This window comes from Monodon monoceros, unplaced genomic scaffold (assembly GCF_005190385.1).
Source record: "Monodon monoceros isolate NGI ecotype Baffin Bay Population unplaced genomic scaffold, NGI_Narwhal_1 Super_Scaffold_16, whole genome shotgun sequence".
In the NCBI taxonomy this organism is placed as follows: Eukaryota; Metazoa; Chordata; class Mammalia; order Artiodactyla; family Monodontidae; genus Monodon; species Monodon monoceros.
Genome location: NW_021703772.1, coordinates 88623383 through 88640895, shown reverse-complemented (window position 1 = coordinate 88640895; position 17513 = coordinate 88623383). Strand labels below are relative to the sequence as shown.

The 17513-nt window shown below is 32.6% G+C and overlaps 1 protein-coding gene across 1 annotated transcript in view; it reads right to left on the bottom strand.

Moving 5' to 3' along the window:
• Positions 1-17513, bottom strand: part of LRP1B (LDL receptor related protein 1B) — a 1820879-nt gene that overhangs the window by 638471 nt on the left and 1164895 nt on the right. The window contains exons 22-23 of the mRNA XM_029226108.1: positions 6011-6211; positions 433-678 (exon numbers count right to left, since the gene is read on the bottom strand). Of these exons, the coding sequence (XP_029081941.1) occupies positions 433-678; positions 6011-6211 (447 nt within the window). The remainder of the gene's footprint in view (positions 1-432; positions 679-6010; positions 6212-17513) is intronic.

Here is a 17513-nt window from a genome sequence, read left to right as displayed (position 1 = left end):
GAACACAGCCAGAGCAAGGAGTTGTTTTCAAGAGTAGTAGAAATACAGTTGGAAGTGTGGGACAGGGCCAGTCTTTGGAGGGTTCTAAACATTCAAAGAGAAATAAAAGTAAATGCTTTGGAGCATACAAAAATAAGCACCTAGGGAGGAAGAAGACAAAAGCAGTTATTTAAGGAAAAGATAATCAGATGGACTGTAATGGTAAAGGATTATTGTAGTATTTTCTGTCCAGAAGATTTTGAAGTAGGTCTAATATGACACATTATACTTAAATGCCTTTTCTAAAATTAGTTGTACCCATTATTGATTTTCTGAGGTGTTTTTGCATTTTTTCTCAATATCTATTCTTAAATATAGCAAGATACACAACACACATACACACACACATATCACTTGCTATTCTTAAATATAGCAAAACACACATCTACTTACTGACACTTGTGCAACTTTCACCATCCACATCCAGCTTCCACCCTTCATAACATGAGCACTTGACTGTGTGCTTGTGTTGCTCACACACTTGACTGCACTTCAGATGGCTGCTGCAATAATCTACAATTTCACATGTTTTATTGTCTCTGCTGAGTTGAAGTCCTTCAGGGCAAGAACAGACAATTCCTCTTCCAGGAACAACAGAACAGTGGTTGCTACAGCCTCCATTGTTCAGTGAACATTCATCTATAAAAGGAGAGGAACAGATTATAGGGCATCATCAATTGTTTTGCTCAATTAAATACTAATCACTGAACTCAATTCTCTAAGGCTGGAATTAGAGAAAGGATATTATAGATGAATGGAGAAAGCACTCTTTAGATTTTTGTCCCAGAAGTTGGGGTAGAAATGATGAAAGAATTCATCTAATGACCAAATAGAGTTCTATATGACAGAAATTGGGAATGGAAGGTTTTCATTTCTATAAATCTTTGGAGTACACTTTGTTTTACTCCATAGAAGTAAAGTGAGTTCAATGTTTCCATTATTACTGGAAAGATTATGCTGAGCCTTTTAGCAGTTATGCAAAATCAGTTTTTGAGGGCTTCCAAAATGGACTCACATACACTGGTGATCTGAAAATCTGACTTATCTCAGTGTTTTATAAATAAACAGGCATACACATAGACATGTATTTATTATATCTATATATCTTTTTCTACACCTATAGTGTGATTTATAATAATAATCCAGAATGGATTAGTTTGCCCTTTACTGGCTACAGATATTTATTTATTTACTTTTATTTTCTTAGATATTTATTTTTAAATTAGGTAAATTATACACTGTACTTCATATATTGGTTATTATTATTAATTCAATGAGGCCATGGAAACATAATAAATAATACACAAAAATACTTGACCTGGCATTTTGGCTGAAATAATCGGCAAGTAGACTGTTGTATAAAGAAAGAGAACTTCTCTTTCAGGGCACTTATAGTTTATAATCACACATTAGATATATTTATTTATCATTCTATTTCATCACAAGATTGTAGGATCCATGAGGGTATGCAAAATATTCATTCTGTTTACCATGTATATCCCACAGCTAGCATAGTGCCTAGCATAGAGTAAGCAGTTAAAAATATTTGTTGAATAACAAAATTTAACAAAATCATCCAAAAGCACACAACTGCCCCTAAATTGAGCTAGTATTTGTCCAACTGGGAAATTTCAAGATGTCATATTTACGCCCTTGACAAAAATAGCAAATAATTGTTTTCGCAACCATGATATTACCTATTATTATATACTATTAGGTGCATAGTAACAAGGCCAAAAGAAGCGTTGTCTTTCTTTGCTTTAAAAATATGTTTGAGTAGTTTTCAAAGATTGTTCAGTTAGGTGTGTTTTGAGACATACTGAAAAGGAATGTTGTTCAATGATTGGCGAATTGCAATAATAATTACTTATATACCTCTAATATTTCCTGTTCTCTATGGAAATTCATCCAGCTCAAAAATTGGACTGGAATGTAAGACTTTCAAAAATATTCTCTACACATTTTAAACTTCTGTATGGGTCAACTATTCTTCACATTTGTCACCATAAGAGAAGTTACAGTAATAAGAAAAGAAAAATGATTACATTAACTGTTTTCTCTAAGAATTCAAGTTTGGCATTATTTTACAAGAAAAAAAACATAGATTCATTTCTTGGTTCCTTCAAATATGTTTGTTCACCTGTAATCATAATCATTTCAAAACAGCAGTCGTTTCAAAGTCTTTGCCCCATTTTGTTCCATTGACATTCTTTTTCAAGAGAATTACTGTAAAGAAATGTCATCATACACAGCGGGTGAAAAAAATTGTTACAATGCTTTTAGCTTATTTCAAGTACGACTGTTCTCTCAGCGTTCAAATGTCTCTTTCTGACACTACCTGTGGAATTACATCCTAGATTTAAGGATAAACAAAATTCACGTTGAAACTCTATAACTTAATATATAAATTTAATGGCAATATTTGTATGGCTAGCCCCTTGTCAATTTTCCCTTAACCCTAAACCTATCATTAAATCCTGCAGCTTCTTTTTAAATTTTTTGCTACCCGACAAAGACTCTCTCATTGACCAAGCTTTAGTCAAGCACCTCTGAACCCTCAGTCTTGGCTGATAAAACTGCAGACTCTCAGCACAAACAATTTCATTGTCTAATCCTCTCCCCAACCCCCTCTTCCCAAGCCAATAAGAGACTTAGACAAACACTAGCACAGTTTTTAACAGCTCATGGCAGCATCCCTAAAATGACCTCAGCCCTCCTTAAAGTGTCTTCCTGAGAAAGCTCTATGACTCCATGATGCTGCAGAAATTTACTATTGTTTTCCCCCAAACCTGATGATAGGAAGATAGGGCCCTGAGCCCCATCTCAGAGCAGTTACTTTAGAAAGCTTGCAATATAAATCCTTTCTCTGTACCTTTGAGATGTCAATCATCTACCACTCAGAACTGTTCCTCCCAACCCCAGGATCTGAAAGCCATCTTTTTGAAATGCAAACATTTAAGGAGATGACTCTCTCACTCTTACTCCCAACCCTGTGGGTACCTTGCTCTGACTTGTACCACTGCCTCCAGTCATAAAGATATGAGAAGTTTGTCTCTTCTCTGGGATGAGCACCAATTAACAAACCCAGATGGCCTAGTCACATGGGCCAATGCCCCATTAACACCGCTTAGTGCCTTTCCCATAGCACATTCCAGCCTTTAAAAAGTTTCTCATCTTTTGTTTTGGTGAAGCTGATTTCAATCAATATTGGATACTCTTCCCTACTGCAATAGTTATTACTGAGTAAATGTCACTTTAACTAGTATCCAGTTTTATCTTTGACATACCCTTATAACAAAAATCAACAGTTAACTCCCTTCTTGAATGATTGAAATCTCTTATTTCTTTCTTAAGTGCATATCTCTTTCCTCTTGAAATCACTTAAAATTCCCCCTGAAAAAATAATCTCTCCACCAGGATTCAACTTATCTTCTTGAGCTCTCTCTTTTCTTAAAATTTTATAGACCAGATTTATTTGGAGAAAACAAACAACCTCACTACCCAAACGATGGATGTTTACATCTCAAGACACCTCCCAAATACTGTCTACAGATTACAAGTAATTTTCATATATTTTACATGTATTGAGGAACAGGATATGAATCAATCCCTGTTTTTGTTTCAACGGGGAGTAGGGGGATAAAAAACGGCTATTTTAGATACAGCTATTTGGAAGGAGTTGACATGAAGAGGGCAAACCCTACATTTTCACCATCTATAGCAAATGGTTTAAAAAACCCTTTCAACTTTGGGTATCTTTCTCTAAAATCCACTCTTTAGCTACAAGCCAATTCATGCCAATTATTTAAAGTTAATTCACTTGGTATATCTTTCATGTCCACCGGGTAAATGATTCATTATGCCCATTGCTGCAGCACTCAAACCAACATCCCCACCTGGCTGGACAGGGCCTAACCTAGTATTGGTTGGAAAAGGATTTGAAAACAAGAGACCAAAGTGTCATTTCCCTACAGGAACCAATATTGCCGACCATCTACAAACTGACACTACAAAGGTGCACATAAAAGCACCTCTTCAGAGGAAAGAAGAGCCTTCTGCAATTCAGTCAATCCCTTGACCAGTGATTGTTTTTGTTTTTCATTGTTCTAATTCTCCCTCAACTTCACCTGATAAAGGACAGAGTATGTGAGTTCAATATGCCACAGTGCTGCAATCAGTACAAAAATGTCTTTTTATCTCCTCTGGTACTTCCACACCTAGCTTTACTGTGATCTTTTCCACTCCCTGTAATCATTTAAAATCTTTGAGCAAGGCTTCTTAGCCAATGAGTACAGTAGCTTGATAAGCAAGAACTGATTTTCAATCGTGAAGTAGACAGAGAAATGAATTCAGAAGAAATCCCCTTTTCTCTTTTATTTTCCCAATTTAGGGAGCAGAGAATAGGAAAATAAGGCTTCATTTTCTTATGATTCTCTTCATTTTTCTTAATGACTGTATTTTCTCTTCTTCACCTTTTATTTACTTCATTTAACCCAAAGGGTGAAGAAAAGATGGAAAAGCGCTAATTTATTTCAAGACCTGTAGTGCATTAAGTATTATTACCATGATTTCCTAATAGATATCATCTCCATTTTTTTATAAGGAAACTGACAATTCCAGAAATTAAGCCACCTGCCTAGGTGACTTAATTGAAGTAATTGAAGAATATAATTCAAACTTGTCAAAATCTCATTTTTTTCTATAATTATACACTTTCAATTTTAAGACTGTTGACAGTTTCCTTCTTTTAGAATTGCTCTTACAAACTTCATGAGCAATTCTCATACATGGTAATGTAAGAGCTCTTTCCATCCACCGAACTACTCCACCAGGGAGAACAAGCTGGGAGAAAAAGAAGTGAATACAGATAAACTGTATAAATAAAGTCTGTCATCCTTTATTTGTAATTTTTTTGATTTAATTTTAGGGTTTCTGTTTGTTTAAATGATAGCATCACTGAATGAAGACTGTTCCATTTACTGTTTCAAGGTTGTTTTATAGAATCACAGACTATTTGGAAGAAAGGATGTTTTATTACATAAATTTAAAAAAGAATAATAGTCTTTTTTATATCACTCAGTATGCTATTAATGCTCAATTCAGATCAATATATGATAACTTTAGGCTTAAATGTAGTTGTCTTTCCTATTTCCAATCAGGCAGGTTCATCATTTCCTAAAGTCATTTTCTCACAGCCTCAAGTCATCTCATTATTGTTCTTATCGTGCTATAAATCTTCGTCATTACTCTATTGATGTCACCTTCAGTATTATCTAGAAAGCATATTTTTAAAATCTCCTTGCGAAATCTCTGATCTCCCCACAGAGAAGGAAATATAATTGCTTTATATGTGCTGGTGGCATAAGGAGATGGCTAGTGAAAAGTGATTTTAAAGCTCAAAAGCTATCACACTGAAATCATCATTTTAACTAGATAAAGCATACTAAAGAAAGCTACTTTATGAAAACTAAAAACTTCTGAGAAAATTATATAAAATCAAGTAATATTCTATTGATTTCATTATCCAGTTTCTTCCTTTCCTCTTTTTAAAAAAGGTTTCTGTTGTAATGATCTGAAGTCCTGACAAAATACATTGGGTGGTAGTAAATTTTATCCCATAGTTTAATAATAACAGGAGTCTTCTGTTCTGAGCAACTCACTGACAGAATATAGTCAATTCAATTGTGGGAACATCATTGACTATTCAGAGATTTAAATGATGAATGCAGCTGTACAATTGTTAAGTTAGTTGGATCAGGTAGCCTTTTCTGCTTCATTTTTAGAGATTTCTGATCATATTTAATTTTTTAAATAAATATACAGTGCCTGTAAAATGTAAACAGGATTCAACCCTAAAAGTTACATTTAAAGAAATGACTGGAAGGAACAAATGCTACTATGATAACTATCAGCTACTGGACTAAAAGGTTCTAGTCTCCAGAAAGAAGCAATGCAGTGAAACGTGCAATACCACAGAGGTCGCCTTCGTCAGACCCATCAGGACAATCCCTTCTCCCATTGCAGAGCTTCTCTGGCTGCAGGCAGACTGAAGTGTCATTAGCACAAGGGTACTTGGGTGGCCCACACAAGAAACTGTCACAGTCATCTTCATCTGATTGATCTTCGCAATCGATATCTCCATCGCATACCCAGTCTTTGTTGATGCATCTCCCTTAAGAAAATAGCAATAACATGCATTTAATTTTTGCAATTAAGCCACTGGAATAATGAGTAGTCATTGTCTTCAGTCAGAGGCAGAACAAATTGCCATTAGCAAGAAATCTATTTGCTGATAGTTTGACATTTTCATGACAGCATTTGAGTAGTTCTTGTCCTCATTGTAATAGTGTTCTTAGTGTTAAAGCCTTGATATTTTCTTTAGTTTCAAGTTATTGCCTTACCCTATTTAAAAAAAAAAATCTGTAACTCATTGAAAGTTCAATTACTTTTAAAAGCAAATTTTAAAGATATATTTATAGTAGTATAAATCCTTTTCAGAGCCCTAAATTTAGATAGGTGCTATCACTGTATTTTGGAGACCTAAAATTAAGCAAATGCTTTATTTTTGAAGGTGAAGATGTCCTTCTATTTACATTTATAACCTTAGCAACTCCACTCCTCACATTCAGACTTATGTACATGCCCTTTCATAGAAGAATGTAAAATGTTACTAAACATTTTAGTAGCTAAGATATATACAGACAAAATTTAGAGAAATATGTTCTTTATTGACTTTGAAAGAAAAAAATGAAGTGATTATTGTTTAGCCAGAATGTTTCAAAAGTAACAATGTGAAATTCCTAGAAAGCAATGGGTATTGACTATGTAAACTGTTTTTGTTCGTTGCAAATTATTCTTCCTTTCCAGAATATTTCTATTTTTCTTCTAATTAATCATCTTTTCTGCATTATACAATGTTAATGTGTAATGTGAATAAAAGATATTCCTAAAGATAAATACTGGTTATCGGTTGACTACACCAACATCTCATAAAATGAGTGGGGCAAATAAAAGGGAAATGGAAAAATGTTAGGTTGTATATGTCCAAGAGTCATTATGTATTTAAATGTCTTCTTCAAACTCAAGCCTACTGAATTTTAAAATATTTAAAATATTTGTGAAAAGATGTTTTATTTATAGAAACATATTAATAATTCTCTATGCTACTATATATCAAATAAGAGAAAAACAAATGATCAGTTCCACAGTTAATATAAATAAATTTGATAATATTCAACATTATTTATTGATCAAAATACTCTTAAAATAAAATGAATTATTTTATTCACATAAAATGAACACTTTATTAATGAATTTGAATATAAATGGAGGAACATTATAAAATTTTGCTTTAACATCATAAATAAAACTAATAATGTTATTTTATATTGCCTGGAAATATTATGTAATATAATTAGACAATAGAAAGAAATGAGGTATAAAACTAGAAAAGAATATCATTACATGCAGTTAATATAATCACATAATTATAAATCAATAAAGACTAAATAAGAACTATAAGAAACTAAGAATTTAAAATATATGTAGCTAGTTTCAAAAATTATACAAAAATCAATAGATTTCATATATACAAAATAATATAGTAGAAGAAAAGGTCAACCAAAAAATCTACCATAAAACAAAGTATTTTGAGTTAAACTACACAAAAACTGTATATAATTTATATGAAAATTTAAAAGTTTATAAAGAAACTCAAAAGAAGCCTGGAATAAAGATATAGTTTGGTTTTAGAGAGGAAGATATATTAAAGGTATTATTTTTCCCCTAATTAATACCATTCCAATAAAATAGTAACAATATTATTGTAATCCCATGAACTTATCCTAAACTTAAGAAAATAAAACTGCAAATATCATGAGGAGTCTTCTAAAAAAAATAGAGGAACACTAATGAGTAGGAACTATATATGCCAGGAATTTAGAAGTGTTTTAAAGTAACATTGGTTAAATTTTTTTCATAACAGGATATCAATAAGCATCAATAATTAAACAGCATAGAGACATGAGAAGTACAGTCATTTATGTACATAGTTTTAATATACAAAAACTGGCAATTCAAAATAGTAGAGAATAAATAATTACAAAATTAATAATGTGAGGATTGTTGATGAGCCACCTGGAGGAAAAAAAAATGCTGAATCTTTACTTGATCCTTACACCAAAAAAAATTATAGACAGATCAAAGAAGTGTTTTAAAATAATAACAATGATAATACACATTCTAGAATAAAATAGCTATTAAAACAAGAACATTACAAACATAGAAAACATAAAGGACCAATTGACAAACTTAAATACTGTCCACACTGAGCAATAAAATCCATCTACAGAGTCAACATAAAGTCAATAAAACAGAAAAAAAATCATTATATTTGACAAAAAGGGCATATTTCTTTAAAATAGAAAAGCCTCATAAATCAATATGATAAAGATCAATAAACCAATATAAGTGCAAGATTCCCAATGAATCAATAATGGCTTACAAACGTAAGATGTTCAAAAAATCTTTCAATTAAAAAAGTAAACAAAAACAGCAATATGATAGCATTTTTTCTCTCACATTGATTAAGATTAAAAAGTTGTATAACACAAAGATAGATTTGACAAGGGTATAAAAAAACAGCCCCAGTGTTGAAGGGGCTGCAAATTGGGATAATCTCTCTGTAGGCCAATATTATGAAATCTAGTAAATTAAAAATGTATCAACTCCTCACCACAGCAATTCTAATTTTGGAATTTTTTTCATTGGTATATTTGCCCGATGTGCAAAGATGCATATGCAAGGGTATGTGTTGCTGCTTTGTATATATTAGCAAAAGTCTGTTAACAACTTAAATCAGCATTGCAAGACTGGTAACATCAACTACAATGCATCCATACATTGAAATTATACACTTGAGTGAAAAACAATGAGATAATTCGCATAAATTAAAAGAATCTTCAAATCATGTTAAAAAAAAAAGGCCTACACCTGAGTTTGCTGTAGGCTTTCTTTTATATTAGAAGAGAATTATCTGTTTATCAATATCTGTGACTATATTTCCATACATATGTCAATATAAGCACATGCATAGGCTTGTCTCTACATGAATTCTTTCTGGAGGGTTATGCAGAAAATAATGAAAAATGATTGCTTCTGGCGAGGAAGACAAGGTGGCTGGAGTAGAAGCCAGATGGATTTTTCATTGAATCCTTTTGTGTTATTTTGTTTTCCTTCCACTATATTTCCATGTAACTTTTCAAAAAAATACTAGCTCATTTTAAAATGATAAAGATGAAACATATACACATATGCCACAAAGTCAGATAGTTTCTACAAATACAGAGGTTACTCTGTGCCTTATACTTTCCTAGAGAGTTTAGGTAATATAAGAAAGTCCTAAGACCCGTTCCCTGTCACCAAGGAGTTTATAATCTAGTTAGCAAGACAAGATCAATGCATAATACATATTTGTAGTCTAAAATATGACATCCTGTACTTAAGTATTAAATTATATGGGATCATCTGCAAGTATAATAGAATGAAGGGAGAATTCAAGAATAATATAGTAATTTCCATTTTTAGTTTGTAAATCAAGATGCAGCTTACATTTTCCTCATACACACTCCATAATGACATTCTTAACCACTGACTCCAGAATGACCCTAAATTGTTTCAACAAACCCATCCATAAATCACTATCAATCTTTTAGAGTCAGAGTAGCAGTAAAACCTATTTGCCACCCCTGATCTAAATGCTGCCTGGAAAAGGTAAAGAAAAATCTTATGCAAATGACTAATAACTTTAACATAGATTATGTTACCAAAGATATGAATAAATATGAATACATAGCTTAGATAAAATGTACAAATTTCAATAGCTCTCTCCTCCCACTGATTTTGCAGGGGATGTTTGAAACTTAATTGCTTTTCCCTTTCTTGTTTGGTTTTAATTTTTATAAAAATGTAGATAAGAGAGTACACCAGGTATGATAAGTTTAGTTAAATTTCTACTTCATACCCATTAATTGAATAAAACCCAAAAGCAAATAACCTTAGTAAATATGCTTAAAGAGTGTTGATTTTTACTTGATTTGTATCAAGACAAATACTTACATAGTGAAATCACTGGACATAACATAGTAAAAAGTAAAGTATTACAACTTCCCTTCTTTAAGCTCCTTCCTTTATATATATAAGAAAGTTGAAACTCAGGTCAAATTAGTATTTTTAAAACAAAATAAAGATTAATAATTCTAAAATGTGTTACAGAAATTATACACATCCAATATCTAAAAACACAAAATCTTTAAAAATAACTTTTAAAAATATTGTGCACAAATAAGTTCAAATAACCAAGTAAACCAGGTTCAAATTGTCTTTACTAATTCTTCTTTAAAGAGTATCACAGGTTAAAAAAATATTTGGTGTTTATTATCAAGTTGAGTTCTACATAATATTTTCTGATTTATTTATGAAGATGTTTTCAACTTGATTCTTACTATGTGTGCAAGACACACTCTTGTGGGAATTGTAGTTCTGTCCTTTGAGCAAAGAGAATAAGAACGGCCAAGCAACAGCAGCAACAAAAAACAGAAATAGCAAAAATCAGCATGTTGGTATCATGGCAGTTACTACAATCACACACACACACATACACACACACTCTCTCTCTCTCTCTCTCTCTCATACGCACACTCAGGACTTTGTAAGGACTATTTTGATTTGTGTAACCTTGAAATATACAGTTTAGGTCTAAAGTCAGTAGAAAGTCAACAGCTATCGGAAAACTAAGAGGTCCTATGAATTCCTAGAAAATGTGCTGCTTTCCTCAAATAAACTTATATGATCGCTTCCAAAGTTCCTTTTCTCTCTGTTAAACTGCTTTGGCTATTTTTTAAAAATAGATTTATTAATTTGTGAACTGCTTGACTGTCTTTTGTCTTTATGAAAGACAACACGCTACAAGAGGACAATTTCTGTCCTGGGATATGACTGGCAGTTAATATCAAGAATATGGGTATGAAGAAAAGTGAATCTTTGAAAAAATCCAAAAGGATTTACTTAATAATATGATTTTTTTGAATATTGGTTTTTGAAATACAATGTCTTTTAATTTGTATACTACTAACCTTTAATCCCACATACATATTTATTTCTCTAACAATGTTTGGCTTTGATTCAATTCAGCAAATACTTATTGAGTATTTTGTACCTGTCTAGCTACTGAACACTGTAGGAAAATTGGAAAGACAAATTCCTGACCTTGTGGAGGAATAAGTCGAGTAGTGACAAACGTTCAATAAAAAAAGGATGAGATAAAAAAAAAGCCTTATAACAATTACAGAGTGCTATGGAATTTCAAGGAGCTAGAAAAGATGTATGATTGAAAGGCTGAGGAAGAGAAAGCTTTACTAAGATGTTATTCGGAAAGGGGTTTTGAAGAGTGGCAGTGAATAGTAGATACGGACACAAGAAAAAAGGCATTTCATCCAAACAGCTGTCTTATCTGTATAGTCTTAACATTCAAATACATACCCTCTGCAAAAGCAAATAAAAGGAAAGAGAGAGAGAACAATTTAATAGTATGGTACTTTACTGCTGCTACTCAGTGGGAGTGTGTCAGGGCACAGATGGTGAAAGTAAATCAACTCTCCCTTAATTTGGTCCCTCTTCCATTTCTGAGTGAATGCACTATAAAATTATATTTTGTACATTTATTCTTTGTTTTATGCTAAATATTTTCTTAATGATACAGCTTTATGTACAAATTTTCATCAAAACTGTATATACAGAACCGTGTATACTGAGTTTTGTGGATGATTTTCAATGGTAATTTTGAACATAGGCAGTTTTAACTTTATTTGTTGAATCTAACCCACATATAAGATGCAATTCCTATATATATGCATAGACAGAGCAAGGGTGGGACTTGCTCCAGAGGCAGCAATAAAGCAGTTTGGGACTACAGTTCATGAAATGTTGATTCCTAATTCAAGAGTGTCTCCTAATCTTACAGTGGAGAACCACTGAAAGATTTTGAGAAAGTCTGTGATCAGGTCCCAGCTTACGAAGTAAGGGGAACCTAAAAACACGTGTAGAATGGATTGAAGATAATAATTGTCAGGGATGAAAATAGTAGCCCACACAAAGGTCTGAGTGAGATATAATACAGACTTAACCTTAAGCTCTGATGTGTGAATGGAAAGAACAGAATGGGTGCTGTTAAGAGAAACTGTAGAGGTAGCATCAGTAGGACCTGGAAAATTATTACACGCTGGAAGTGTCAAAAGGTAGTTTCTGCTTTAAATTTAAATGTTTAGGAGAATGAAGATGTTTCTAACAGAAATAGAGGAAAGAGGAAGAATTTCTGGCTTTGGAGAGAAAGTGGGATGTTGAGCATAGCAATGGAAAAAATGGGTTTGAAGCGTGGGGTTCAACATCAGTGACAGAAATTTGGGAGGCATTTACCTGGAGGTGATGGTTGAAACTTTGGGAACAGAAGAATTTGCTATGGACACCTTACAGAAAGATGAGAGGGGTAAAAGAGAGAAATTAAGAGAAAAATCTGTGCAATGTCTGTGATGGATTATGTATTCAACAGATATTTTTAAATTAAATATAAGGGATAGGCAAAGGGAAAAGGAGCAAGGGAAGATGAAATAAAAATAGAAATCTAAATGCTGAGTGGAAAGAGGACAATTCAGTATGAGATTTCATAAGGAAAAGTTTCAAGGAAAGGATATGTATTGGAGAGAAAGGTCAAGTATTGCAGAGAAAGAAGTCACTATACAGTATTAACAGTCAAAGGTATTGTTGATTAAGTTCATACTATGTTCTAGGCACTTTTTGTACAGTCTATTGGTTATCATTATTAATATCTCTATTTTACAGATCAGAAAACTACACCTTAGAGAGGTTTGGTAATCTATGCAAACTCACGTAGTTACTGAATGGCAGAGGAGGACTCAAGATTGAGAAGAGGATGGGCTGAAAAATCATTCCTGGTGACAACTGAAACAGCAATTTCCATCAAAGGCAGGGAGAGGATGTTAGACAGCAAAAGGTAAAAGAATGAATGAGAAAAAAGACATCGAGGTACACTACACAAGATGATTCAACGAAGGGAAGAAGGAAGACAGGAAAACTGATAAAATAAAATGTTTTTGAGGTTATTGTGCTAGGTATATTTACAAAGAGAAAGAAAAATTAGTGTAGAGAAAGAAATTGAAGACATAAGCAAGAAAAATGACTAAGGTCCCACGGGATATAGGAGGTCACAGGATCAATAGCTAAAGAAGACACCTTCTTGGCAGAATGGAGGGTATTTCCTACTTAAGATACAGGATTAAAGGAGGAAAAGAGTAAGTATACAGCAAAGCGTTTAAAAATGCCAGTGGGAGGAATAAAGAGAGTAACGTACAAGGCTTATAAGAAGCTATATGCACAAAAAATCTATTAGATTTAGAGCACACAGACAATGGAGAGCTCACCATGTTATTTCATCAGAAATAAATAAAAGTATACCACAGGGTCAGTTACAGGAAGGGAAAAAAAAGTGCTCTATTTAGAAAATTCTTCATATACAATCCACCATATAGTTTTAACAAAATCACTATTCCATTGTAGGATAAGTTTGGTTCTAATTATCTAGATGGATTTTTACCACAGATTAAACTCACCATTTCACTTTTTATTTACTGATACAACAACGGGGTAAGGGAAAAAAAAACAAAAACAAAAAAACCTAAACATAGAAAAGAATAACACTTTGCCATTCACACAAGCCCACAATGGATTTTCATTACATGAGAGGATCAGAACAGAGGATGATGTTTATGAAGCCACTGTCAGAGTTAAATCCCCTTGTGTGCCAGTTAGTTTTGTTACATTCTTCTGCTAAAGACTACTTCATCATTAACTCTTAATTCAACCCTGGGACCTTACTTGAAAATGTATGTTACTTTTTCTAGTGGAATCTAGAGTGAAAGGTTATGGGTCAACACCAATCTATCACTTGGAAAGACAGTCAGTCATAAGGGGAGACTGTACAAGTATGACACCTCTCACTCTTTTTCCCTGGCCATCCTTTCCCCCATTCAAAGACAAATATTGACCACAGTTTCTTGTGACACCTTCTAGAAATATTGTTATTATAGAAAAGAATATACTTGTGTTTCTTTTTATTTAAATAATATTACATACTATGCCCACTAATATGTTCATTGACTTTTCACTCAAAATTTTATCATAGGGAAATGTCCATGTCAGTGTATTATAATGATTTCCATTTACTAAATTGTTGCAAGGTATTCTACTGTATGGATATACCATAATGTTTCTACCTAGTGCCCTATTTTGGGCTATTTAGGTTGTTTGCGACATTTAGCTCTTAAAAACAATTTAGTGGCAAATAGCATATGAAAAGATGCTACACATCATATGTCATTAGGGAAATGCAAATTAAAACTATACTACTATAAACTTATTCGAATGATGAAAATCCAAAACACTGATACCCTCAAATACTGGCGACGCTATCGAGCAATAAAAATTCCTCATTCATTTCTGGTGGGAATGCAAAATTCGACAGCCACTTTGGAAGACAGTCTGGCAGTTTATTACGAAACCAAACATACTCTTACCATATGATCCAGCAATCACACTCCTTGGTATTTACCCAAATGAGAGGAAAACTTATGTCCACACAAAAACCTATACACAGATGTTTATAGCCACTTCATTCATAATTGCCAAAACTTGGAAGCAACCAAGTTGCCTTTCAGTAGGTTGAATGAATAAATAAACTGTGGTACAACTAGACAATGGAATATCATTCAGTGTCAAAAAGAAATGAGCTAACAAGCCATGAAAAGACATGGAGGAACCTAAATGAATGTTACTAAGTGAAAGGAGCCAATCTGAAAAGGCTGCACATACTATATGATTCCAGCTATATGACACGGTGGAAAAGTCAAAACTATGGAGACAGTAAAAAGATCAGATGTTGCCAGGGTTTGGGGGGAAGGTGGGATGACAGGCAGAGCACAGAGGATTTTTAGGGCAGTGAAACTATGATACTATGGTAGCACATTAGGAATGCAGGGTCATTAATTGTAACAAATATACCAGAGGAGGATGTTTTTTCATGATGAATTATTCCCTTAATATATTGCTGGGTTTGCTCATGTTTTATCTCGAATAATGGTAGTCATGGTCATCAGAGAGTTTGTAATTTTTGTGTGTATGGGAGGTACTAACTTTTGTGGTTGGAAAATCAACATTATGTTGCTTAAAAGCTTTTATTCCTTTCAAATTCTCTGGAGGAGATGAAACAGCATTGTAGCAATGTTCCTTAAATATCTGGTAGAAATTTTCATCTGGACTTTTGGTGGAATAGTGACAGGGGTTATATATTGATTATTTTTTAAATTTTTATAAAATATATTGCCTATTTTTTTCCTTTCTAGAGTTAAGTTTGAAAATTTATATTTTTAAAAACCTATATGATTTTATTAATACAGATTTTTATGTTCACTTCTATGATACTTCATAGATAGTTTCTTTAACTTTTATAATTCCTTCAGCATCTGTGATTATTTTCCCATTCTCATTTTGTGCACTGCATTTTCACTGTGTTCTTCTTTATTAGGTCAGTTAATGTATTAGTGACTTTAGTTATTATTTCAACAACCTAATTCTTGAATTTTCACATTATGCTATTTTCTTTCTTTTTTCTAAATTCAAACATTATTTTGTTTCCCTTTGGTTTCTTTTGTTATCTTCTAACTTCTTGGGTTTGATGTTGCATTAGTCAGGATAAGCTATGCTGCAGTAACAAACCCTAAAATCCAGGGGCCTAACTCAGTAATGGTTAATTGTTTGTTCACATAAAATCAGGGTAGGTAAGGTCACCTTCGTCCATCTTGTATGTGTGCCCTCTAGACCCATACAGTAAGGAGATGCTCACTATAGCTTAACTGCCTTGCATGGAAATGATACAGTCCCTTCGGCTCACAGTGCTTAGCTAGAACTAGTCATTTGACCCCAATCTAAATGCAAGAGAGTTGAGAAATACAGTAAAGCATAAGGGGTTTGTGAACACTGTGTCTGGTACACATTGTCCAAAAACTATTTTTCTAGTTACTTAGTGTAAATACAGGTGTCTCAAAAGCCTCAGAATAGTTTTAACCTTTAATAATTTTAGAAATATAAATGCTACAAACATAAAAATCATTTAAAAGTTTATATCAATTACTTATAATTTTATAAATTGAGTTTTAGTTACATATAATTCTATAAATTTTGAATATAACATTTTAAATATATTTTTAGTTCAGCCCCTCTAAGAGGGAAACTACTAGAACCAAACTTAAAAATGTATTATCCAGGATTCATAAAACTAAATATATGTTAACAATAACTAAAATTTCAAATGATGTCTTCTGTAAATTTACAGTATTTATACTTCTGAAATTGTTAAAGATTAAAAATACATTGAGAATTTCGTGACACTCTGCATATAAATTTAGAAAGTTATGATTTTTCCCATGAGCAATGCTTTATTTATATTCAATATATTCTGATAAGTATGTATCTTTATTTTGTAAAAGTTCTACAAGTTTAGAGTCCCTCTAGAGTTAAGATAAAAAGTGTTTTATTATTTAATTTCTAAGTGGAAGAGTGGTTTATGCTTCATAATTATGGGTTTATTATATGATAATCAGAGAATTCTGCCTGCATTATTTCTATTTCTTGGAATTTATTGAAGTTGTTTGTGACAATAAATGCTCATTTAAAAAATATTTCCTTAACCTTGTAAAAGAAGGTTTATTTTTGGCCTTCTAAAAATAGAGTTATATTTTTATTAATTTGATCTAAACATTAATTCTTCAGATCTTCTACATCTGTATATACTCCTGCTGTTCTTTATATGAATTCTAGAAGTGGGAAGGCCGGATCAAATTTACATTTCTACTAACAGCTGGGGGCCCTATTTTCCTTATAATCTTGTCATCAATGTATAATGTCAAAGGTTTCATTTATTTTTCCATTCTGAAGAAGGGCATTTCTGAGTTTCTTTTCCATGAGAGAAGGACTTTCCTCCCCTGATTCCCTGACTATAATATACAGTTGATCCTCAAAAAACGTGGTGGTTAGGGGCACAGTTGAAAATCCAAGTTTAACTTTTGACTCCCCCCAAAGTTAACTACTAATCACCTACTGTTGACTGGAAACCTTAACATATATTTTGTATGATATGTGTATTATATACTGTATTCTTATAATAAAGTAGGCTAGATAAAGGAAAATGTTATTAAGGAAAATCATAAGGAAGAGAAAATACATTTACAGTACCTACCTTATCAATACCATAAGATTATGTTGTCTATCCACAAGATGAATCATCTGTCTGTCAGTGCCTACATCAATATTGTCTTATATGATACAAAATACTGTAGATTTTATATGTG